The 26767-nt window shown below is 42.4% G+C and overlaps 1 protein-coding gene across 2 annotated transcripts in view; it reads right to left on the reverse strand.

Moving 5' to 3' along the window:
* SLC6A11 (solute carrier family 6 member 11) overlaps positions 1-26767 on the reverse strand; it is a 283028-nt gene that overhangs the window by 13935 nt on the left and 242326 nt on the right. For both annotated transcript variants that reach the window (XM_053294644.1, XM_053294643.1), the window contains 5 exons: positions 20504-20628; positions 17346-17458; positions 16675-16812; positions 5483-5585; positions 2740-2840 (listed from right to left, as the gene is read on the reverse strand). In XM_053294644.1, the coding sequence (XP_053150619.1) occupies positions 2740-2840; positions 5483-5585; positions 16675-16812; positions 17346-17458; positions 20504-20628 (580 nt within the window). The remainder of the gene's footprint in view (positions 1-2739; positions 2841-5482; positions 5586-16674; positions 16813-17345; positions 17459-20503; positions 20629-26767) is intronic.

Below are 26767 nucleotides of genomic sequence, written 5' to 3' on the forward strand. Positions count from 1 at the left end.
AATATTATAATGCCCTTAAACAAAACTATGGTGTGTCCACACCTGGAGTACTGCGTACATTTTTGGTCACCACTTCTAAAAAAGGACATTGTAGGTGCAGAAGGGGGCAACCAAGATAATCAGGGGCCTAGAGCACCTTCCTTATGAGGCAAGACTACAACACCTGGGACTTTTTAGTTTAGAAAAAAGACGACTGCGGGGAGATATGATAGAGGTCTATAAAATCATGCATGGTGTGGAGAAAGTGGATAGAAAGAAATTCTTCTCGCTCTCACATAACGCTAGAACCAGGGGTCATCCCATGAAATTGATTGCCGGGAAATTTAGGATCAGCAAATGGAAGTATTTTTTCACACAATGCATAATCAACTTGTGGAATTCTCTGCCACAGATGTGGTGACAGCCAACAACCTGAAAGGCTTTAAGAGGGGTTTGGTTAACTTCATGAAAGATAGGTCTATCAATGGCTACTAGTCGGACGGCTATAGGCCACCTCCAGCTGCAAAGGCAGGATGCCTCTGAGTACCAGTTGCAGGGGAGTAACAGCGGGAGAGAGGGCATGCCCTCAATAACTGCCTGTTCTTCCAATGGCATCCGGTGGGCCATTGTGTGAAACAAGATGGTAGACTAGATGGACCTTGGGCCTGATCCAGCAGGGCTGTTCTTATGAGGAAAATGTTGAGAGCTCTGGCTGACTATTGCCATGAAAATCAACTTTCCATCAACTACCTGAAAGACAAAGGTCATAATGTTTGCCAAGAAACCCATTATGCACAAATGGCAAAATAATGGGGTTCATGTAGCCCAGGCAATGCAATATAAATATCTGGGATCATATTTCAGGTGTCAGGCAGCTGGAAAGAGAAAACTAATTATACTGTTACAAATGCTTAGAGATCAACCACCATGATTTTGAGATTCTTTTTCTCTTCTGGGAGTAGATATGTCCCAGCTGTCATTAAGATTTTTCAACCCTAGATTATTCCACAGCTTCTTTATGGCTCTCAGATCTGTATATACAGTGATTTCCATCCACTTGAGAGGATCCAGTCTAAATTCCTTAGCGCTATCTTTTCTACCCCATGCTGTGTGTCAAATGCTAAGCTGAATTGGAAGCGGGCTTGTCAAGCTTGGAGTCCTGTACCTGGATTTATATTTTCAACTTTTGCTTGAAATTAATTTATTCCCTTTCTGGTCTAGCTCCCCTAATTTTTAAGGATGAATATCCTTCTGATTGGATGCACCTATTTACTGAAACGTTAAAATCATATGGGTCATAAGAACATAAGAACAGCCCTGCTGGATAAGGCCCAAGGCCCATCTAGTCCAGCATCCTGTTTCACACAGTGGCCCACCAGATGCTGCTAGAAGCCTACAGGCAGGAGTGCTCTCTCTCCTGCTGTTACTCCCCTGCAACTTGTCAATAGAGTATCTTCTCCCTCTGGGCGACGATAATGCTAAGGTGATCCTTAAGCAGTGGATATTGAACACCAGACAGGCTTAAGCCAGGCACCAAGCTTCACAAGACTTGGAGCTACCAAGCCCTCACAAATACCAGCTAAATATCTGTATGACTTGATATATCCAACACACAGAAGAGCCCTGACATAGGCTTGGCTGGATGTGCTGCCCTCTGCAGTACTAGAGGGTAGGTTTAAGAGAGTTCCCTATTTGGAGAGACTGTGTCCTTGTGGAAATGGAAATACTGAGACAATTGGCCATGTGCTTCTGCATTGTTCTTTCTATTGTGAGCTGCATTCCAAATATATTGCTTCTCTCATTCTTAATACCCTGATAATTCAGATTAATTTTATATAGACATTTCTTTCTGATAAACACACTTCTGTCTCACACACAGTAGCCAAATTCGGTACAGCTGTGATTAAGATCCACACACGGTGTGCCAGAAACGGCCAATTTTAATTACTCCCCCATTTCTATCTTTTTAGTTCTGTTTTATCCTATACTATTTTATCTCAATCTTCTATGTAATAGATTCTACTTGTGTATATGCATATGTGTGTTTATACTGATATCTACCTTTAAGGTTTCTTTTATTTGATCTGGATTATATATCTGATCAAAGATCATAATAAAACTGAACTGAACACACACCCCATGACACTCCCAGTATTTTAAATACATGGTTCTTGAGGACCCAAACAGCAACTGATCACAAGAATGTAAAGATGTAAAATATGCATTAGCAGAAACATTTCAACACATAACTTAAGCATATTCCTATCCCACAGATTTCCCCCCACTCCTCCCTCTGTCTCTAAAGCACCTGACAGGTAACAATTACACTCAGCTGCCCGGTGCAGTGCGGGCCAGTGGTGACCACACCACTCAGGACAGACTAAGGAGGATTTGGGGGCCCCTCAGCCCCGAAGTCCAGGGGTACGAGCACCACTGATTCAGAACAACACCGGGGCTGCCTTAGAAGTCTGCAGCAGCCCCAGCATGAAGTGTTACAACCTCAGTATACTGCACATCATGTCACTTGCAAGAAATAAGCAGCATTTATTAGAACATTTCAGGTGAATCTTGTTAAATGACATAAGGTAATAGTACACCATTTAGGATCTGTTAGATGTGAATTTCCTATATAAATATATATGTCATATTCTTCAATGTTGATTCGTTTCTGTAAAATAATTTCTACAAAACATCTGGAGGAAAGCCTTGCCAAGAACTTCCAGATTGCTCTTCCATGTTAATCACACATTTATTACTTACTGCACAAATGCCAGGAGTGAGCAGCATCCAGCACCATTTAATTAATGTCAATGGTCTGTACCCAATCATATCTTCAATGTTGTCATAAAAACGATTGCTTCCTGTATAAAACAAATATGAAGCATAATTAACACATAAATGTGTGTGTGTGTGACTTTAACAGTGTATGTTCTGTGCCTATGTTTCTGGACTGATTCAGCAATATGCGAATTCATGCTTTCCTTCTTTTAGGATATTTCTAGCCTCTGTGATTGTCAAGAAAAGCTTAAAAACATGAATCAAATGCACTTGATTCAGCATCTTAGCAGGTGCAGCAATAGAAAATAATAATGGGGTGGGGAATGGACACAGAAAAAGACAAAGTGCATTTTGGGGGAGCATTTTTGTACCCTCCAAATTTATTCCCCAGCTTTGCCCGCTCCAAATTCCTTTTAGAAATTAGGTTTCTGAAAGAAACATAACTGTATATTTCACATTAATACATCCTAAATATATATGAAAGTAGGGGTGTGCACGGAACTGCCAGCTGCAGTCCGGCACTGGGGTGGGGGGTAGCTTTAAGAGTGGCGGGAGGGTTTACTTACCCCTACCGCCGCTTTCCCGCTGTGGCACCGTAATGTTAAGAGTAATTGGGGTGGCAGGATACCTCCCTGCCGCCCCTTCCCTGACGTTGCTCTTCAAAACTCCCAGTAGTGCTTTGCACTCCACGTCTCTGATGCGCGCACGCGCAAAGCACTACTGGGAGTTTTGAAGAGCAACGTCGGGGAAGGGGTGGCTTGGAGGTATCCTGCCGCCCCAATTACTCTTAACATTACGGCGCCACAGCGGGAAAGTGGCGGGAGGGGTAAGTAAACCTTCCCGCCGCTCTTAAAGCTACCCCCCACCCGAACCAAACCACCCAGGTCCGGACCGGTCCGGGCACATCCCTATATGAAAGTGAACCTAGGGAGACCTGCTGTGTTGTGAGCATGTATACAAAAATTCATGTACATACACACACACACACGCTCTTTTGGCCTGTGCAAAGACTTGGATCCCTATAGACCTCTATGGGGAAAAGGCAAAGAAGGGCTACATTTGTCAGCATTCCTCATAAACATTCCCATTCAAGAAATCATAGGGGCTTCCCACAACTCTGATCTCTTTAATGGCCCTCCCGGGATAGGAGGACCACTATGCACAGAGTGTATCGAGTGGCTACCTCCATGCAGGGCTGGGGTGTGGTGCAAATGATTTGGCGTCAAAGCTAAATCTTTAGACCAAATGCCCTTTAAGTATATTGACTGCTAAAACAATGAAAAGCGCTCTGAGTACGTGAAAGGCACTACCCAATAAAGAAATGTGCTTTTTGAGTATTCCTTCAAGTCTGTCCAGCAAGAGAGGAGAGCTCTCTTGTGGGAGAGGAGAGCTGGTCTTGTGGTAGCAAGTATGACTTGTCCCCTTAGCTAAGCAGGGTCTGCCCTGGTTGCATATGAATGGAAGACTAGAAGTGTGAGCCCTGTAAGATATTCCCCTAAGGGGATGGAGCCACTCTGGGAAGAACAGAAGGTTTCAAGTTCCCTCCCTGGCTTCTCCAAAGTAGGGCTGAGAGAGATTCCTGCCTGCAACCTTGGAGAAGCCGCTGTCAGTCTGTGAAGACAATACTGAGCTAGATAGATCAGTGGTCTGACTCAGTATATATATGGCAGCTTCCTATGTTCCTATTATTCTGCATGGGCACTTGCCCCCTTTGGCACTGCCTATGGCAGGCATCCCCAAACTGCGGCCCTCCAGATGTTGCTGAACTACAACTTCCAGCATACCCAGCCACAAAAAATTGTTTCTAGGGATGCTGGGAGTTGTAGTTCAGCAACATCTGGAGGGCCGCAGTCTGGGGATGCCTGGCCTATGGGAATCAGCACAAAGAGCTGAAAACCACACACTAGGCCTTTTATTGGGAACATTCCCTGTCAATGTAGAAGAATGGCAGTATGATTTTCTGGGTCCCATGTCATAGATGATTTATGTTACAAGAATGCACATGTGGACTGACTGTAAAAATATGCATTTACCTGAATCAAAGATTACTCTGAATTTAAGCTGAGGTTAAAAAGTAGAGGTTAAATACACTTATATCTTCATTTATTCAAAAGGAACAGGACTCTGAATTTAAGATGACCTCCTGATTTCTAAATTCAAAAAACCTAGTCTTGGATTCAGGTAAATACAGTAAGTATAGGAACTGATCAACAAATTGCATGCTAATTTCAGTATAATGCTTTGTATGCTGCGAATGACATTTAGGACAATTCCACACATTACAATGACATTGAGGGAGAGGAAGTTTAAATGAGTTGTATTTCTTCTAATCATGCTCTTTATGTAACATGAAAATAGATTTGTAGTGATGAGATGAGCAAGCTGCAGACTTGAAAAAAGCATATCTCATCCTTTCAAGTTCATTTTAATATGTTACCTAAATATGATGACTTGTGCTTTCTCTCTTGCCACAATGAAATAAAGTATGAAACCATTCTAAGACTGCCATGCAAGTCCATGTATGAAAATGATTCATCTAAATTGGTTATCCATGTAGTGTGAATTACAATACTATGAACCAGTCTGATCCCGAAACCCAGTCTCAATTCATGAGATCATTCTTTGCAAGGTGGATTATGGGAATCATTTGAAGACCCATCCTGAAAATGCATACGGCAATGCATTTTCAGAGCGAGGCTCAATGTAGCCATAATTGCTGACTCACCATAAAACCATCCAATGCAGACACATTCAAATATAGCAACGAAAAGAAGGCACATTCCACTGGCTGCATAGGAGTCAAACAGCTGGAAAATATACATTCCACCCTAAAAAAGAAACCATTAAAATGTAAAAAGGGGTAAGTACCCAAGAGCAATGAATACCCAACAGCAACAGTACCCAATAGCAATGAATGCACCACTGAGAGACCTTAAAAGTCAAGTTGAACACAGATCATCCTGGAAAAAAATCTATCAATGTGGTCGCTAAGAGTTGACATCGACTTGATGGCACTTAATCAATCAATCACCCAAGAGCATATTCTGCAATAGTAATGAGTCCCCCCCACTTGAATCCCACCCACCCAGAAGCATTCTAATAATTTTTTAAAAAAGAAAAAAACCCTTAGTTCTGGTTTCCATAGTTAAGTAGTCATAGGGTTTTAGATTTCAGCATACATTGGTATTTAAATTTAGTTTACTTGTAAAACTATTATAAAATTGTAATCTATCTGAAGCTTTATGACTAGCATTTCAGTAAAAAATGAAAAAAAAATCTAATTGGATACTCTATGAGGTCATTCACACAATCTTGCTAGTCAAGTCATTTCCCGCTGCACCATTAGGTGACAGCCTGGCTGTTTACATGGAAGTAAAACACTTCATCCAATCCTACATACAGAGGTCATTCACACAATCAAAAGCTTTGTTCTACCCAGATTTTTGAGCTGTGTGTTCCCCCAATTTTGGGTTGTGTGGAAGCAAGGTAGGAGGGAAACCTGAGTAGCTTTTCCTCCTACCTTTCTTCCACACAGTTACTTCTACCCACGTTTTCCTCTTACCTTGCTTCCACAGAACCAAAAATTGGGAGCACACACAGCTCCCAAACCTGGATAGATCACAGTTTTTGAGTGTGTGAATGACCTCTGTATGTAGCCTCATGTAAACAGTGTAAAGGTGTAAATGACCTCATGTAAACAGCCAGGCTGTCACCTAGTGGCGCAGTGGGAAATGACTTGACTAGCAAGCCATAAGTTGCTGGTTCAAATCCCCACTGGTATGTTTCCCAGACTATGGGGAACACCTGTATTAGGCAGCAGTGATATAGGAAGATGCTGAAAGGCATCATCTCATACTGCGTGGGAGGATGCAATGGTAAACCCCTCCCGTATTCTACCAAAGACAATCACAGGGCTCTATGGTCGCCAGAAGTCGACACTGACTTGACGGCACACTTTACCTTTAAACAGCCAGGAGTATAAAGTCAGCAATAACTAGAGAAAAACCCTTACACCGTACTCTTGTTATCTGCAGTCCCAGCACCCATGGTTTCATGTATCTGCAGTTGGTCTATATAGACCTGACCTCGTTATCCGCGGTTCAAAAAATAACCCAAATTTGCCTATCCGTGGTTCCTGGGTGGCCAGAACTGACTTCCAGTGTCATTTCTGCCCACAAATTTGCAGCACGGAGCCACTTTGTGGTGCTTAAAAAAATCCCTGTGATTTTCCACAGAAAATTAGAGAGATTGGGGGTTGGGGAGGCAGCTGGAGACCTGGAGAGCATGGTACAGTACTTTATTGCTCCTATTTCTGCTTCCTCCCTGCTTTTTTTTTTTTTTTAGCTCTTTTAACCTCAAGGAACCTAGCCCCCCAATTCCCATTGACTCGTAGTCTCATTATCCACGTTATCTGTGGTTGTAGCCCAGAATGGAACCCCCCATGGATAACACCTGTATTAGCCTATTGGTACTGCACATTAACATAGTAAACATCTGGAATGGAAAGGGAAAGATAAGCACATATGTATGTAGCATTATACTTTAATTTACAATGGAACACTAAGCATCAGTCTCTTTCAAAATGTGCATCCTAGTTTCAGCTTTACTATTCAAGTTCCAAATAACTGAAAACACTTTTCGTCTCTGAAGCACCATATATGAATATTCAGATTTCTTACATTGTCTGTTAAATGTGTAAGTAAAAGCCACAGATAATCTTCTGAAAGAACAGTAACCACTAGAGTCAGCCCCCGATGGAACATTGTCATGAAAGGGCAAAATGTGAATGTAACCTATGCTCTCTCAGTAGTTCAAAGTCTTAAAAGATGTGCTAGTCCCATAGTTTTGCTTTCACTGATATCTCTCTTAATAAAGGCAAGCAAGTAACTTTGAACAAGATTTTGCTTAGCGCAACTATGTGTGAGTGCAGTGTGTATGGTGAAGAGTTTGGGAATACGCTAAAGCTCCCTAGTCGTAAGCAAAAGATTGTTAATCTCCACCAGTAAATTCATGCCAGAACTATTCAATGGTACACTAACCATTTATTGTCTGAGCTAATTACTGAAGCCATCTTGAGAGCTGGCCTAGTTCCAGGCTCCACAATGGCATACTGAGGGTGAAATTCAATGCACAACAAAGCTTCTTCAGTGCTGCTTTAAAATGCTCCCAAGAAATTATCCACTAAAGGAGGATACATTGTGGGCCTTCTGAAGAGGAGTGAGCTTCTTCACCCTAAGCACAGCTCACAATCCACAGGGAATTTTTTGGAAAGGCTTCTGAAGAAGAGCCTTTACATGATGGAATGAAGCACAACAGTGCCATTTAGTGGCCCACAATACATACTGCAGGCTTGATTTGTATTGTGGAGTGTATATCGCAGACGGGTACATTGAATTCTTCAAGCAGCAGTAGCAGCAGACATGCTGTGTCTTGGAACAACTTGTGTCTCTCATCCCTACTTCCCATCAGAAATGGCTGGCTAAGCATAAAAGTGCCAAAGTAAAATCAGATCGTGTGGATCCATTCTGAGCAATGGAGAAGGGGAGGAATAAATTGCAACAAAAGATTGCTGAAATATATCCCAGCAGTCAACATCAAGCAGCATTGCCAACCTGAAGCCCAGACAAATTCAACTAGTCCTTTTCTTTGCAAATGTGCCAGACCTTGAAATTCTGAGAAGGGTAAGAACTCATATGAGGACAAGAGAAAGTTGCTTCAAAAGGAAATAGCAGGAAGAAAATAGTTAACAACTCTGGATTGTATTTCTGGGTTCCCTTCCTTTGTGAGGATCAAGGGGCATCAGTTATTCCCAACACAACACAAGCAGCATGTGTTGTGAAGAGGTGGCAGAAATATGGGGTGGTGTTAGAACTGTTCAGGCTTGCACCTACCGACTGGACAGCAGCACCAGCCACAGAGAGGGGGCATGCTGTCCACAACCTGCACTGGGTTATTCTGACCAGTCATTAGCTGCATGCCTGTATAGCAACAGGTTGCCTGTGGTTCTCTGTGGTTGCCTCTGACGTGACACCTGCCAGTAAGGGCATCGGGCACTGCTGCACTGAGTGGAGTATTATACTATTAATTATGACATTAATACCATTATTAATTATAGGATTTTAAATATTATAATTGTTTACGCGGAGCTTTTAACCTGCTAAGCATGTGTCAGAGCTAAATATTCTATATGGATAGAATTTTATGTCTTGAAATTGTCCAGAGGTAATACCAAAGGCTTAATAGAAATTTCACACTGAATTACAAGTGTAACGTGTATTAGGGAAACCTCAGATAACTTTTCATAGCCAAGAAGGATGACCTCTTTCCTCCAGAAATCATCAAGAGAAAAAACTGTAAATGCATGAAACTTAAATTGCATAGCATCCAACTTATTCTAACCTTCTTGAAATGTTGAGTGTTTTAACTCAAGGGAAACGAAAAGAAGAAATTCACCAAATGAAAAAAGAAGCAACCAACATCAGAGACCACTGCTGAAAACCACGTGTGATGAATTTATTTTTTTCAAGTTTGTTTGGTGGATCCTTGTTAATAAAAAAACATCAGGGAGATACTCCATTAGGAATCAAAACATATAGAGTACATTGAAATTCAGTGTGCTAGCATTAGAATTTATAAATGCAAGCTTGAAGAGTATAATCTAAATTAATTAGAATGTGGAAATGCTTCTGCAAATATTCTTGGAGAAACACTTTGAGCGATAACTAAAATAATCTCTAAATGGTCGTTCATTCAACACTTCAAAAATTTACTTCCAAGTTAAATACTCGTGAGCCTCCCAAACTGATAATTAGCCTAATAGGAATGTCTAGTTCAGTATGCAGTGCAATTTTAAGTGTTAACCTTCTAAAGCATGAACCCAGGATTCAGATATCTAGCAAACTGGTAATAAACAGTGGATAAAGGATATCACTATCACAGCTTCATGGTTGCAGAAACACCCCACAAGGATATAATGGTGATTAATAATCTGTTTTCTTCTAACAGTCTGAGGCAAGTTATGGAATATATCTACTGTACATATTTGTAAATTACTGTGACTGGGAACTTATATCTTATCAGCCATGTAGCCAAGATGCAAGATACAGCCAAGATGCTGTAGTATAAGCTAGCATGAAGATGCTTCTCAACTCAGAGGCACTCTTACCCCCAGTCCGTGGCCTCTAAGGTTTTTTTTTGGGGGGGGGGGCTCCAAATAGCCAGGGGAGCCTCTTGCAGCCACCCCGCCCCTCTGTGCTGAACCTCTGAGGGGTGATGGCTGGGGGGTGATGCGAGAAGGCCTCTCCCCCATCATGGCGGCAGCGGCTGGAGAAGACGCTGGGCCTGTCTATTTGGCCCAACAACTCTGGCCCAACAACTCTGGCCCAATAACTGACATCACGGGCTTGAGTCTATCTATTTCAACTGTGCATATGCACTGGAGTGCCTCACAGTTATCAAGAGCTGCTGGGCTGGATGGACAGGCCCAGTGGTTGCTCCAGCCACCGCCGGGGGGGGGGGGGGAGGAATGCTCAGATCACCCCCCACTAGTTGCCACCTATTGGCTGCACACATGGTGGCTGAAATTATGGGGGGGAAGAGGTTTGGCATGGCGCTGCAGGGTGACTGCAGGAGGCCCCCAAAAGTAGGTTTCAGAGGGAACTCACGGTGGGCGGGGGGCTCATGGGACCAAAATTACCTAGGTGTGCCTCTGTCTCAACTAACCCCCCACCTGCCAGACTGCCATGTTTCTAGTGCATGTTTCTAGCCTCAATGACTAAGGACGTCTCAGAAGATAAGGCTAGTATCCATGCTTTAGCTACTGAACTGACTGAAGTGAAGCATTAAAGGTGTGCAATGAAAAGGTTGTCTTATGTCTCTTGGTCTTGTTCATGTCAGAGTCTGTTCATGGCCTATCATCATGAAATCATCTCTTCATTTGCTGACCAGTCTGTTTTGGTTTCAATGGGGAATAAGCACTAATCTTCCTGCCTATAACTTCATGGTTTTCCAGCAAATCCCCATGAAATTTTCACACGTTCTCTCCAAGGAATAATGCTTGACAAATATAAGATAGATAGCACCAATATAATATAGATAGATATATTATAGATATATTATAGATCTATCTATAGATATAATATAGATAGATAGCACCAATATGTTATAAACATCATTAGGAAGGACATACAGACACAGCCTAACTGCTATCTAAATGAATGGTAAATATAAATAAGTTGGAATAGTGTGGTCTGGAATCAGTTGCATCTTTGCAGGCTGTTTCTCTCTCTCTCTCTCTCTCTCTCTCTCTCTCTCTCTCACACACACACACACACACACACACACACACACACACACACACACACACCACTTTAGAATAAACCATCAAGTCAATAAGTGAACTTCTAAAGTGTACTCTGGCCTCCAGTCTACATGAAAAAAGGTATACAGTGGAGAAGATTAAATCTTTGCATGGGAGTTTAGAAGGGAAGTGTATGGAGGAGTTCAGGAATGCTGCAGTTTCACCAGGAGCTCAAAACAACCTGGACAGTAATTTTTTAAAAAAAACAAGTTGTGTGGTAATGTGCAGGGAATGTGCTAGGTTTGTTTTCCTACCTGAAGAGTACATGAATTTCACGTGCTACAAATGCAAATAAGTATCCCTGTTGAAGGCAACGGACTTGAGGAATTGTTTTCTACACTGACTTCTCAGGAAAAAGAGGCATTTGCAGAGAGGACACAAGATGCTCTTCTCTGAAGGCTTCTATAGAGCATGAAGAAATCCAGTAAGAAGAGGCATGCACATGGAGGCATGTGACACACAGGAGCAAATGATGCTGCTATCATCAAGAAATTTTGCATGGATTTCAATAGATCACACAGCCTTATAGCAATGTCTATATACAATGCCTCCAATGTCTATATACTAATGTGCAGAGTATGGGAAACAACAAGACAAACTCGAAATCCTAATACAGGAAGGCAAACCCGGCTAACTGAGCAAAGAGGCACCTTTTAAAAGTCGTGATTCTCTTTATGTAGTAGGGGGAGAGCAATTGGCCCTATCAATCCCCAGCACAACATCACTCCAGCAGCTGATTGAAATCACTGGAAGTTGATGGGGCGATTCTTATGTTTCAAATATAGAACTTGATGGACATAACTTGTTTAAAAGGCATAAATCAAATAGGGATGTGCACAAAACCAGTTTGCCTGGTTCAGTTCAAATTTAAACCGGGTTCAACCGGGAGGAGGAGGAGGTTCGGTTTTGGTTTTGCTCAAACCCCCTGGTTCAGTTCGAATTTGAACGATTTCAAACTGTTTTGAACAGGTTAGAACCTCCAAAAGTGGGTGGGGTGGTAGCTGGCATCCATGGGTACCTACTACCCAACTCCCAAAGCAATCGGACACTCATACGATTTTTAATGAATTTCTGAAATTTATTTTTATTTTTTCTCATAGGGTATAATGGAACTTGAACCAGCCCATTATTCTCTATTGTGGAGCACCCAAACTACCAACTACCACCCAAACCCCAAAGCAATCGGTCACTCCTACGATCTTTTATGAATATTTGAAATATTTTTAATTATTTTTCTCATAGGGTATAATGGGACTTGAACCAGCCCATTATCCCCTATTGTGGAAAACCTAGGGGCACAAAAGTGGGGTGGGTAGTAGGCACCCAGGGGTGCCTATCACCCACCAAACCCCAAGGCAATTGGACACTCCTCCGTTTATTGGTGAATTTTTAAAGTATTTTTAATTCCTCATAGGGAATAATGAGGATTCCCATAAAAACCGACTTGCAAAGATGGACTAGAATGAACTTATCTTTAATGGGAAGAATTTCAGTTGTGAAGATGAATGTTTTACCTAAAATGTTGTTTCTTTTCCAGACTATTCCTATAATTAACACGTTAACTTGTTTCAAGCAATGGCAAAAGGACATAACCAAATTTGTTTGGCAAGGGAAAAGACCAAGAATTAAATTTAAAAATTTAACAGATGCTAAAGAAAGAGGTGGTCTTACCCTGCCTGATTTAAGGTTGTATTTTGATGCTGTTTGTTTGACGTGGTAATAAGAATGGATAACATAAAGAAATCCCAGAATACTTGATCTGGAAGGATTCGATAGAAGGTTTGGATGGCATTCATATCTGTGGTACGATAAAAGTAAAGTGCATAAAGATTTTCTTAATCATTATGTAAGACAGAGTCTAATGAGAGTGTGGGTAAAATATAAAAAATGGTTGGAATCTAAAACTCCATTATGGTTATCCCCGATTGAAGCTTTAGCACGTAAAGAGACAAATATGCAATCTGAATGGGGTACCTATAGGGATTTGTTATGTTTCTAAGGAAAGGGCTGTAAATTTAAAAACCTAATAGAATTACAAAATTTGGTTAGTAACTGGTTTCAGTACCATCAGTTAAATGAAATCTATAAGAAGGATCTTAAAGTTGGATTTGAGGATCAAATGTCGAGATTTGAGAAGGAGCTGTGTGAAAATGATGAAAAATTGGTTTCTAAGATGTATAAGTTGTTGCTTTTGGAGGAGATAAAATGGTCATAATACAGATATGGCAGCTTGGGAAAATTATGGAAAATGGATTTAAAGTTCACTGCATGTTATACTTTAAAATAAAATTATTATAAGATGATGTACAGGTGGTACTTGACACCCAAAAAATTAGCATTAATGTATAAAAATGTTCTAAACAAATGTTGGAAATGTGGACATTGTGAAGGACCTTTTTTTCATATGTGGTGGTCTTGCGGGAAGGCAAAGGCCTTTTGGGATATGATATATAATGAGTTGAAGAAAATTTTTTAAATGACATTTCCTAAGAGGCCAGAATCCTTCCTGCTGGGAATAACGCAAGGAGAGTTTTCCAGAAGAAACTTAACATTTTTTATGTATGCAACCACAGCAGCCAGAATAGTATTCGCAGAAATGGAAGGACAATGAAATGCCCTCAAAAAAAGATTGGTTGATAAAAATTTTGGAATATGCTGAGATGGCAAAACTTACAGTACTGATAAGGGATGAAAACTTGGAATCTTTTAAAGAAGATTGGAAACCATTCTTACTATACTTAAAGAACTATTTTTCTAATATGGACCTTTCAGCAGGGTTTGAAATTTAGTAATAATAGCAGGTTGGGTAGAGTAAAATCGAGTTTGCAGTGTGTAGGATATAAGTTTTAAATTACTATAGCAATGGTTGATTTGTATAGTTAATGAATCGCGCAGATTGATGAGCGGGAAGTCTATATTTACTTAATTAGATGTAACGGGATTGTTAAGATATTGTAAAAACCAATAAACATTTTAAAAAGCAAAAAAAGAAAAAAGAAAAAAAAGGATTCCAGCAAATGTATTGCTTCATGTTGGGGGGAAAGGGATGGCCTAGAGCATAGTGTGGTGGATGGTACTTCCCAAGGGGGCAAGGAAACTACCAGAATTATTTGAAAGGAATTGGGCAAAGGACTGATTTTGAAGTGATTTTTGAAGTTTATGCTTCTTTAAGGTTTTTCTCCATAAGGAAGAATGGAGGTTTCAGCAACCACATAACTGCACTTGGGGGGTGCTGGGGTGGCTCAGAGCGAGTGGTGTTGTAGTGCACAGAGGGTGCCAACCACCCCCATGGGTTGCTAACCCATGGGGTACAGGGTTTTGTTGTTTCTGAGGTGTTCTGAGTGTAGATTTTAGGGTAGCAAATGAGAGTAGATTCATGGTTTATCATTGAAAATCTCATTTTCAACTTTTTCAAACCTGCAGCTCGAACCTGATGGCTGGTTCAGTTCGAATTTGAACCATCGAACCGAACCAGTTCGAATTCGAACCGTTTGCACATCCCTAAAATCAAACAGAAAGGGAAGGAGAGTTGTAAAAAATGTATGCATCTGCTGAGGTATGCTTTAACTGATCTTACATTTACCAACCCACGCTCCAGCCCACTCACTACTGCTTTATTGGTATAGCTCCCTTTCCTGCACTCTTTACTCTGATGAACTCCTTTCTGGGCTATTTGAGCTTCCTGCCACTAGGAACTCCTTTCCTGCCACTTCTAGCAATTCCTCTATTCAAGTAATTTTCTCGCCTCGTGTCTTCATGGCTCTTATTTTGTCTTCCTGCCTTTCAAATATGAGATGGAATGTCTGGCTGTCAGCAATTGTAAAATGTTAAACAAATCCTCTTTCCAAGAGTGTTTTGCCTTTTTTCCTTTATATTTGGTGATATATTTTCAGGGTATGATATATACTATCTGCTTTTGATAAAGAAAATACAATGACAGGGGAAAAAAATCTGCATTATCTACAGCTTCTAACTGGAATGACACCTTCCAGATGTTGATTCCAGGATGTTATTTTGCTATAACATGGAAACCACTTTCTGGAAGGCTGTACAAAAACAGAGCCTATTCTCACCACTCCATTTACCATGCAATGACCACCACCACCACCATCCCACCACCGCCAAAAAAAGCCCTATGTTAACTTTTAGCTCCTCCTCAGTGCACACTATGCTACATGCATGACCACAGTCCTGTGGTGAGTTCAGCTTTTAGCATGCCCCCACTGGGTTTGGGCGGAAAGCAGAAAGATGATTTATCTAAATGGTGGTGGATGCAGACAAGCCCAGCATCAGCAAATGCAAAGCTTATACCACCTGAAAGGGCTCACTGCTGATGCCCCACTTTCCTTTCTCCTTCCTCAGCTGCTTTAAGCTTTTCCCCAGAGCCACCCACCAGCAAGCTAGAAAGGATGCAACATTTTAATCCCGCATTGTCTGGCCACTGCTAACTGTCACTCACACTACAATGGGACAGATCACTAAGGGAATTAAAATGGCAGTACACTCCAGCCAACTTTATCCACTGCTCTGCCTTTGCTTCCTCCTGATTTCAGTGTTGCTTCTTCTGTTCATTGAAGCAGTGATAGAAGAAAGAGACGAGAAGGATGAAGAGGGTTGGTGATAGAGAGCACTGCCATGGCCATTTTAATTTCCCCCAGTGACTAGCCCCAAAGCAGCATGTTGTTCTGGAGCAGGGCTGCTCAAATTTGGAGCAGGGCTGCCCCAAACCTACAGATGTTGGAGTATCAGCTCTGATAATCTCTGACTATAGGCCTCTGTGGCTGAGGATAGTGGGAGTTGTAGTCCTACTCTAGAGCAACATGCTGCTTTGGGGCCAGGCACTGGGGGAATTAAAATGCTCATGGCAGTGCCCTCTGCTCCTGCTTACTTCCATTGCAAGTTGTTCAGCCCTACTTTAGAGTGACATTTTTTGTCAGGGCAAGGCTCTTGGGAATTTAAATGGTGCCTGCTTTAATTGCTAGCATTTCTCATGCTGGTGAATATGAATCATTTATATTTCCCTAATGTCCAGTCCCAACACAGCACATCATTTCTGGAGCAATGTGCTGTTTCAGGTCCAGACACTGGAGAGAATTTAAAGATGGAGCCTGCCTGCTTTCATTATTGCTCTTTTTCATCCTCCTCCTGCTTCCACCACCACCTTTTCCTCCAGGTGTGATAAATCCAGAAAGCCCAGGCAGCCAGACTCAATCTGCATAGCAGGGATCCCATTAGGATATATTAATATATTTCTCACAACCAAAAGACCAAGGTTCCATTTCCAGATTCATATACATTAGACACTCAGTGGTGTGAGTGGCATTTCTACAGCTATGCATAAAGCAAGGAAATATGTGCTCATGATCCCATTTAACTCCATGGTGCCTTGAACAAAAGCATTTTTGCTTTAAAATACATTGGTGGGAAGGTTTCCACCTAGGAAGATTTTATCAATATTTTGATGATTAATACAATGTTAAAACAACAAACACTGGCTAAAAGAAGACAACTTAATTTCTTCTGGCCCACAGCTCTGAAAGCAAATAAATCTGTCTTACCTCTGTTAACATTATTAGACCAATGAAGTATGACACAATTGAAAGACCAAGAATCAACAGTTCTCGTCTGTATCCCCTCCGGAAAACTTTTGGGTACATATCCACCACAGCTGTCACAAGGCTTTCCACACACACAAACTGGACAAAACAACGGAGAATAAATTATCTATCATTTCTGTAGCACTTGTTCTATAATATTCTTGCAACATTTACAGCCCAGGCTATCTAGGTTTTTAGCAATTGCAGCAGAATATTCTGCTTGTACTGCAGCAGTTCAAGCAACATCCAATGTGAGGCAAGTGAGACAGTGCTGGACTGCATTTGCCCTCACACCTTCTGTTTAGCATGCCTGCTACACATTTTTGGTGTATGCTAACTCATGTCCCTGATTCATTCTCTTTTTTTGCTCATGAATTCAATGAATTACACCCCCTTCCATCATTTTTATTGTCCCGCATGATGGAAAGGAAGCCTAATAGTTTACTGACTTTTTCAAAATTCTTGCTGTGTCTACTGTTACATGCACAATGGAGCAACTATTCCATAACTTTGAGCTGGAAACTAGGTTTCATGAAGGTCCCCTTAGCTCAGAAGAAACTGAAGATGTGAGCTTAGTTTACAGCCGAAAAAACTTGGATCCACATTTATTTGAAGTAATCTTTGGTCCATACCTGACTATCTAATCCAAGAAATATGAGCATCATAAAAAATAAAGTTGCCCATAATGGAGAAAGAGGCATCATTGTTACAGCTTTTGGGTAAGCAATGAAAGCCAGCCCAGGTCCTGAAAAAGAAAATACATAGAAATCATTAATACCTGAGTAACAATCACTTTATTAAGTTTAAGGCAAAAACATGATCTGTTATAAAAGATCCTTTCGGAGAGAGGTAGGCAACCATGACTCTCCAGCTGTTGATGAACTACAGCTCCCATAATCCCCAACCACATTTGGCTTTAGGAAGAGGTAATTAGTATGATTAAAAAATGAAGAGCTGAGTGTTACTGAACAGCTGAAAGAACTATGAACATTGGGTAACATCCTAACCAAATGCTTATGTAACAAGCAGAGTTGTGCCAGTACAAAAAGATCACATTGAGCTAAAACCTGGAGATTTGTAGAATAGTTGGACAAAAGTCCCCTTTAAAACAAATGAGGCATGCCACAGGTTGTACAACTACTATGACTAAGACTTATATACCACTTTTCAACAAAAGTTATCAATGTTATTTACATAGAAAAATAATAATAAATATATAAAAGTTGTGCAAGCATTCTCTGTATCTACATAATCATGCAAGTGGGCAGGATCTTTCTGCAGCTTGAGGCAAACCTTGGAATGTGTGTAACAGACAGGGCTTGAGAAAATCAAATCAAACAAACAAAAATGTGCCAGATGTTTGCGATGTGCAGGGAGTACAGCCTGTTACTGAAGCAACTTAGCAGAAACTGTTTTGCTTGCTTTTGGAAGTAAAACTTCTCTAGGACAGGGAACATCAGCCCAAACTGGCCCAGCATTCCTTTCCCCCATCCATTCACAATGAGGGTTTCACTTCTCAGCACTAATATTGTCACATAAAATTTGAGCGGCTGCACGGTGAGAGCCTCCACATCTCTGACAATTTTTAAAAAGTCTTTAAAGGCACACCTATTCACCCAGGCTTTTAATTAAATATTGTTTTAACAGTTTTAGTATTACTTTAAAATGTTGCTTTAAAATTTGTCATTTATTTTGTTTTAACGACAGTCTTACATTTTTTGTTGTCATTTATTTGAACTAATGCTTTAGCTTTTTGTTTGTTTGTTGTAAACCACCTGGAGACATGAGTCTTGGGTGGTACAGAAGTGTGTTAAATAAAATAAAATAAAATAAAATAAAATAAAATAAATGGTGCCATGACATGATCACACTCTTGTTTAACCTGGAACACAGAATACTAAGAGGGTGGTGGTGGGCATATGATGATACATGTGACTGCCATCTTCCAATATCTGAAGGGCTGTCACATAGAAGGAGGAAGAGACTTATTCTCTCTTGCTCCTGAGGGCAAGGTGAGATGGGTTGCAATTGGATGGAAGCAGATTCAGGCTAGCTGATAGCCAGCATTTCCTAACTGTAAGAGTTGATTGACAGTGGAACAATCTGCCTTGCCCAGTAAGGGATTTCCTTTGCTAGAGGATTTTAAACCGAGGCTGGGCTGTCATCAGTCAGCGATACTGTAGTAGATTCCTGCGCAGAGCAGGGGTTGGACTAGAATACCTCCATGCAAGGGCATATCTAGGGTGCAGCAGGCAGGGCATGTGCCCCAGGCGCCACTTGAAGGGGGGCGCCACTGAAAACAAAATGGCCAACACACATGCTCAAATGGCCTCACAAAATGGCCTAGGCCATGCCATGCCTCACAGAGGCCATTTGAGCATGTGCGGTGGGCATTTTGTTATTCGCGGCCATTTTAAAAAAAAATTTTTTTTAATTGGCCACCGCACATGCTCATATGGTCCCTGCGAGACCCTAAGCCTTGCCAGGCCTCACAGAGGCCATTTGAGCATGCGTGATGGCCTCCAAAATGGTCACTATGCTGATCTTTGCAGGCCCAAACAGGCCTGAAAATCAGTCCGGGACGGGCTGTGATGGTGAATTAAGAGGCTGGTGGGGGAAGGGCAACCTTTGTAGACCCCCTCCCCATGGCCTTTAGGAAGCCCCTCAAAGGAGCTACAGGTAAAAAAAAGACTTAATTTTTTAAAAATATAATATAAGTCACTGTACACATATTCAGTTTGGCACTATGTACAGAGAATCAGGGCTTGTGAATGGTGAGTTTGTCTTTGAATCAATGTGAAATCCTTAGTATTAAGGCCACTGGGAGTTTCTTGCTCTCTTTCTCTCATTTTAACTGTCTTTCTGAAATACTAAAATATATTTCAAGCAGTGACACAGTTTACTCTGCATATCCTTTAATTATTTTAACTTTTAACTTGACTTTAAAAAGTCAAACTCTCCATTTATTTTTAAAACTTATGTAATAGTGATGCTACAATGCATAATAGAGAATTAGACAGGCACTTCTGTTTAGTTTTCCAAGTACACCGCCACATAGTATTTGGGTATTTCATGAGCCCCAGCATACTTAAATTTGTAGTTTTCCAGCATTTTTTGGTCTGGCTACATCCACTGCTAAACAGTTTTTGAAATATTAAAAGATTAACGAGCTTGACTTGTATTTTTGAGCTGATATTATGGTAAAATTATCTGAAAGATGGGTGTCAGATTTTTGAACAGGGGGCGCAATTTCAGTGCTTGCCCTAGGTGTTATTTTCCCTAGATACGCCTCTGCCTCCATGGTACCAAAGGAACTGCAGAGAGGGGGACCATGTGACTGTAAGCAACTAAAAACAAAAACCGGTCATCTTGGGTTTTGCAGTGGGTATATTTTGTACCCCAAGCCCCCTTTTTGCCCTACAACCTTTATGGATTAAGCTTCAACACAGCCCTTGTGATCATGTACCCCCTTAAAAAGCATGGGAAAACCTAATACTCAGGGGTGTTGTTGTTTTTTAAAAAAATTGAAGGTGGCTAGTGACTTGTTCTAATTTCCATACATGATTGTTCTTCAACTGATTTTCAACAGTACTACATCACATTAAGGGATTTTCAGTTTCAGTTCATTTGGATCTGACAAAAGACTGAATATGAGTCTAAAGGGGGGGAAGTGGAGGTAGAGGAGTATACCCTCCCTTTAAAAAAAATAAATCTCAAATTTAAAAATTGATTATCTACAAAGGAAGCATGCTAGAAGATAATTAATATCAGATATATTTTTAGAACTTACCTGATTCTGCAACTTCTGCTATTGGTACCCCTTGTTCATAAGCCATAAAGCCAAGGACAGAAAATATAGCAAAACCAGCCACAAAGCTTGTGCCACTATTCAAGCAACAAAGCATAATGCAGTCCCTGTGGGGGGGAAAGCAAATCACTGTTTCTCTTGTGACTTATTTTACACATTATGATAAAGTGTGTGTACACACACACACACACACAGAGAGAGAGAGAGAGAGAGAGAGAGAGATGGTCAGCTAGACTGCCAGACCTTACATTTGTTAGAGTAATTCTCAATGAACTTCAGCTCTGAAATTTGGTATACATCTAGTCCAATACAGAAAAATCTGAAAATGAAGGATCTATAACAAAACCTGTTGGTCAAAACAAGGCACTCAAATCATTAAGGTACTCTCATAATAGCTAGGAAACTGAAATTGGTTCACAGGTCATTCAGAACACTTTGATTAACAGAAACATTTGAAGGGGGCAATATTTATACATTTTCCCTTAAAACAGGAAAAGTGTATGCTCAAATAACTAAGAGGCTTCCTGGCTACTCAAAAGGATGAAATTTGGTATACAGTACACCAGAAGCACTGCTTACAAGGGAAGTCAGAAAAATGAGACATTTTTGTGCTTTACATATCAAATCCTGGGGCTTCAATTGTCCAACTAAAATAGGGAGCAGCATTTCAGCACAGAACAAGACATGCCATACCCATGGGATATCAGGTTGGGCTTTTGAAGTTCTGTTGCCTTTTCAGACTTGGATTTGTGGGAAGAGGCTTTTCAAGTAGCAGCTAGAAGCACAGAGGTGTGTTTGAAGAATGCAATGCAAACTTCATTTACTAATGTGCACTCTATAGTTTGGACCTCAATGATGGTCTCATGTGGTATCAAAATTGCTAGGAAACTTTCACACGGTAATCTTGCACTCCCAGATTTCCAGTAAAATAGGACATTTCAGTCTAACAGGTGAAACATGGGATAAGATATTCCCAGTGCAATAGTGGCCAGAATTCTGGCACAGAACAAGCCAGTCTGCACAGAGGCAGGACCATAAGAGTTCACTCTTTACACACGTGCACCAGCCACAGACTAAGGGAGGGGAGATCTGCAGGCAGTGGCACTCTTTGAACTAGACCTCTGGGCTCTAGTCTGGTCCTCCACAAGTAGGAGGTGCCTCTGAACATCCCCTGGGCCTCGATCATGGTGGCATGCCGGCCCACACAGAATCGGTGGCAGCCACTGAAATGGCGTTTGCCATGTGTGTGTCAGCCTGCGGACCTGGTCGTCCATGTGTGCTCTGGTGGGGAGGGGCTCCAAATGTCCCTGTGCTCTGTGTCCTCTGCCGCTCCTGTGCAGCACGCCATGTGTGTGGGCCCGGGCCCCTCGGTGCAAGCCATGCAGTGCTCAGAGTTGGGGGCCTCCAAGTGGCAGTGTGGATGAGGCCACGCCACTGCCAGAGGCTATCTGCACGGGCCAGGAGGCCATGTGCAACACAAGGAAAGACCCACTGCCTGCTGCAACAGGGACCCACTGCCAGTCCACCCAGACCACCCAATGACCTCTCTCTTCCAATTCCAGCATGTGGCTCGGTGATAGAGATGGTGGTCATGGTGAGACATTGGAACTTCCAATCTCCTCCAGGAAGATGTGGTTGCCATCTCCTCATTTGTGTGATGGTGTATGCAGGCCTGCAGTGCTGGGTGGGCCTGGCCACTAACAGCCCTCTGGAGATGCTTCCACCCAGCCAAAGCGTGTGCTTGCATAGGACAGGAGACAAATTTCCCCGGCCAGCAGGTGCCACTTGGCCAGTGGAGCAGGGCTAGACAGGCGGTACCGCGGTACTGCTGGTACCAGCCTGGGCTGGCTGAGAAAAGAGTGGAGTCGAGGGAAGGGAGCTCCAGGCTCCAGCTGCTGCTGTTGGGCACAGTAAAAGAGCAAGGTTGGCGCTCTTCCACTCCTTCCCCAGGGACTCAATGGGATGGCAGAGGTGATGGGATGATGGCGCTCTGCTGACTCTCCAAGTGCTGCCTTGTCCCTCCCCCTCCCTCATCCACCTCTTTGCCCTAGCAGAAACCACTCACTCCATGTGTGGCGAGTGTGTGTTTGCCGCGCCACCCCACCCAGTTTGTCAAGGCTGCTCCCGGATTGCTGGTGGAGATTACAGCTACAGATGTGTTTGCTTTGTAGGAAGGAATCTGCATGTGGGCATCATCCAACCACCAGCACCATGAGGGCTGCTGTATGTGTTTGTCAGGAGAGAGATGGGAGCCTGACTTACCAGTTAGTATGAGACCCTGTGGAGGGTTACCCCACCTCAGGCTGGGACTGGCCACAGAACAAAGGAATGACAGTGCTGAGGGGAGCTTTTTAATTCAAAGATTGTCTCCCCCAAGGCAGGCGGCCAGTATTGCTCTCCCCCGTGTTATAATCCTCTTTTTCCCCAAGAGTTTTTGACTGAAGTTGGGCTAAGGCGAAATTGTGTCTCTCTTTCCCATATTCAATGCGTCCCACCCAGAGAGAGTGCATTAAACACTTTCTCTCCCCCACTCCCACCAAGAAAGGGATTAGTGCCCATCAGAGCCTCTTTGTGCAGGGTGGACAAGACATGGGATGAGCAAGCAGGTTGTGGTGCCTTAGCTTTCGGAGCTTGCTCAATGGTGTGAGTTGCCCATAGAGCTGGGGCTTCTCCTCTCCCCTTTCCCCAAAGGGCTGTGATGATGGAAGAAGGTCAGCAGGGGAGACAGTGCTCCACCCTTATTTCTCAACCCCCTCCCTGTTAGGTCACCCTGGGGCTTTTGTGACCCACTTTGCAGACTACCTCTTTGTTACTAGAGCAGAGGTGTTTCCCTGCCATGGAGAGATTTGCATTCCTCTTTACATGGTCTTCTCCACACACCCTGCCACCTGTTTGGAGTTCCCTTTTTCCTGTTTGTGAAATCTTGCCATCAACCCCATCACCTCCATGTTTCTTCCGTTCCTCTCCCCACCGCAGCCCTGCCACCGCCCCTTCCCAGGAATTTCTTCACTGCTTGTGCCCGTGCCCTCCACCTTTGCTGGGACTGGTGCACTTCACAGCATGGGGGAAAGAGAGGAGAGTGGCTCATCATGCAGGTCTGTGGGAAATATCTTATTCATAATTTATTCTGAAAATACCACCAGAGAGAGAGAGAGAGAGAGAGAGGTTTCCAACTTTGTCTGAGCATATTCTGGTGTGAAAACAGCATTCAGCTAATTTAAATGGTAGGATTGTCCATGTGATATGTTCTGTAAACATGTTGTACTTTAAGAAATAATGTAGTGGATTGCAGCATATTTTGGATCAGTGGGGGTGGGCTGACAAAGGCCTTAAGGTCCAGGCTCTAAAATTGCCTAGGTGAGCCACTATTTGCAATGGCAGACAGGAACATGTTTACACTTGGGAGAATCCATAAATAAAACAGAATGTAAAGCTGTAAGGATTCTTTCTTCAGATTGGCTAGGAAGACTGTAGGTCTAGCCTACTTCAGGAAGCACCTCTCCTCAGATGAACCCTCTTATCCTTGAAGATCTCCTGTGAGGGTCTTCTCCTAAGGTAAGTGGTGCTGGTGAAAGCAAAGAACAGAGCCTTTTCAACTACAGCGGCATCCCTTTGAATCATCTCACTGAAGCTCATATACATCAGTTTTCCAAATAGCCTAATCATGCAGCATGTATTTTGGAGATAGAACTTAAGTAAGCTCTTGGTTTGATTACAATTCCTTTGTAAGGCACATGTTTAGAATGAGTACTTTACTGCTTGGATCAGGCAGCTAATTAACTTTTAGGAGACTGGCCAAGACTTTCCTGTTACACTTGGCATTTGATGTTCCATTCACACACTAATGTCTTTATTTTAATGAGATGTTTGCTGCCTGAATATAAATTTATTATAATGCAATACTTGTTGGTTTACCATCCTCTAATATTTTTCATATAATTGAGTTCATTTTGATATAAGAAAACTTGGCATTGAAAAATGTGGCTTTGTAGATGTCTCTGTATGTTTTATCTGTAAACCACTTTGACTGGAGTTAAAATATTCAATAAATAAATAAAATATGTGGACAATTCCATTGGTACCTTGAAGAAGAGGCTGGGTCTGTCAGTTGTATTTGGAGCTGTCTGGGCCAGTTTAGGCTTGGTAGACCCACATCCATATGGCCCAAGAGCCAGATCTAACACATTTTACTAAGACTGTCAAGTTAGGCTGCATTCATGAGAAGGGCTGTCAGGGCACAAGCATGGCAAGCCCTGTGGTGGCGGCTGCCTTGATTGGTGGCCAGGACTGCTGAAAACCGCACATGCCTCGTGCTATTCCCGCCCCTTGTATAGAGGATCAGCGAGGTTGCTGCTGAGTAAGCCAATGCCAGGGCAGGGCCAGGAAGAGGAAGAGTGGCAGGTCCCATGCTCTTTACAAGATTTGGATGTTGCAAGACTTGCAGGTCTGCTGCTGGCTACATAAAGGAGTTCTGGCTGATGATGAGGGCCAGACCTCTGAGGAGGACGAAGGGTGGGGATCACCTATGGAGTTGGAGGTGGTCGAGTGGTAGGGATGTGCATTAACTGGGTCTAGGCAGGTTTGGTGGTGGCAGGTTACCTTTAAGGAGTGGGGAGGGTGCTCTTACCCACTTGCTGCATTTTTGGAAGTGGCCACTGCATGTGCATGTGCATGACGTGCGCACGAGCACTGGCCACATCCAGGAAGATGCTGACCAGGGTGGCAGGGAGGTATGCTGTTGCCCTGCTCCATTGATTTCTGCCACAGCACCAGCGGAGGAAACATGGTGGGCAGGGAGAGAGAGCACCCTCCCTGCTCCTTAAAGGTAACTCCTCCACTGCAGGTTTGGCCAAACGCCAGACATTCCGAACTGGTTCGGCAGTCTGTAAAAGGGCCGCTGAACTGGTTCGTGCACATCCCTACTGAGTGGTGGGCCAGGAGATGGGGGCCAAAGGTGGAGCAACCTCTCCTTTCTTCACAGCAGTACTTTTTTCCAGTACTTTCTGAGGCCACAAGAAAGCCCTTGGAGCAGCGGTGGGGCATTGAGTGGGATGTAGACCCAAGGGAGCCTCACAAGGGCTTATTTTTCTGACTTGGTGGTTAAAAGGGCACTAAAGAATAATTCTTCTATTGTTCATTTCTTTGTCAATACTACTTGCCATATGGCAGAGGGTTTCTCTATGGCTTCTAACTCTCCATTTAGACACTGGCAAGAGAAGTTCTACAGCAGTTATATGTGGGTCTATAACTGCTGGCTTCATATTTAATCATCATGTATTTAAGCACATGATGCAAACACATGTCAAGGCGTGTGAAGTGGTTAGAGTGCTGGACTAGGACCGGGGAAATCCGAGTTCAAATCCCCATTCAGCCATAAAACTAGCTGGGTGACTCTGGGCCAGTCACTTCTCTCTCAGCCTAACCTACTTCACAGGGTTGTTGTGAAAGATAAACTGAAGTATGTATGCTCTGGGCTCCTTGGAGGAAGAGCGGGATATAAATGTTTTTTAAAAAAGGATCAAAGAAAGAAAGAAAAACTTTTTTCTTGTAAGAAGTGACAACATGTAACCCATCTTTCAGGAAGTTATATAAAACTTTTATTGTAAATACAAAACATCAATGCACATTTTTGTATAGGGAATATGTGTGACTATCTCATAATCCCTTATGGAATTCTGAGACAGTCTTATGCTCAACTTTGTTTCACAAAAAATACCAGTGAGATCCTTAGTTTCACAAAAATTACCACAGATCAAAATGGAACGTTCATAGCCCATCTCCATCCAAAAACTGCTGAGTTATATTCTAGAATTCGGCAACTGCTAGGCTTTGATTGATAGCATACATACTCTTGTGAAAGTGAGAGAAACTAAGGAAACTAACATAAAGTGCTACAAGAAACTGAGCTTTACTGGAAGCTCTTTGACTATTCAGAACTTCCAGTAAAACTCACAGTTTTCTGTCAGTGTCAGGGCTCTTGGCCAACTGAATTTTTCTTGGTTCAAAACCCAACTAGAGAAGAGATAGACAGGGGAGCAAAGGAAGATGGAGCCCCCATTCATACATCTAGATGGGTGGTACTGTCTTCACAGGTGGCACAAGCTTGCCCTCTCCCCACCACCACATTGATAATGCTTTATTTACTTTTGTCTCTCCATGCATATGCTTAATCATGCAGTAGTTCATGTGATTCTTCTCTCTCAAGTAAGAATAATGCAAGCAGAACATCCATGTGATCAAGCATTT

Source organism: Hemicordylus capensis, chromosome 2 (assembly GCF_027244095.1).
Source record: "Hemicordylus capensis ecotype Gifberg chromosome 2, rHemCap1.1.pri, whole genome shotgun sequence".
Lineage (NCBI taxonomy): Eukaryota > Metazoa > Chordata > Lepidosauria > Squamata > Cordylidae > Hemicordylus > Hemicordylus capensis.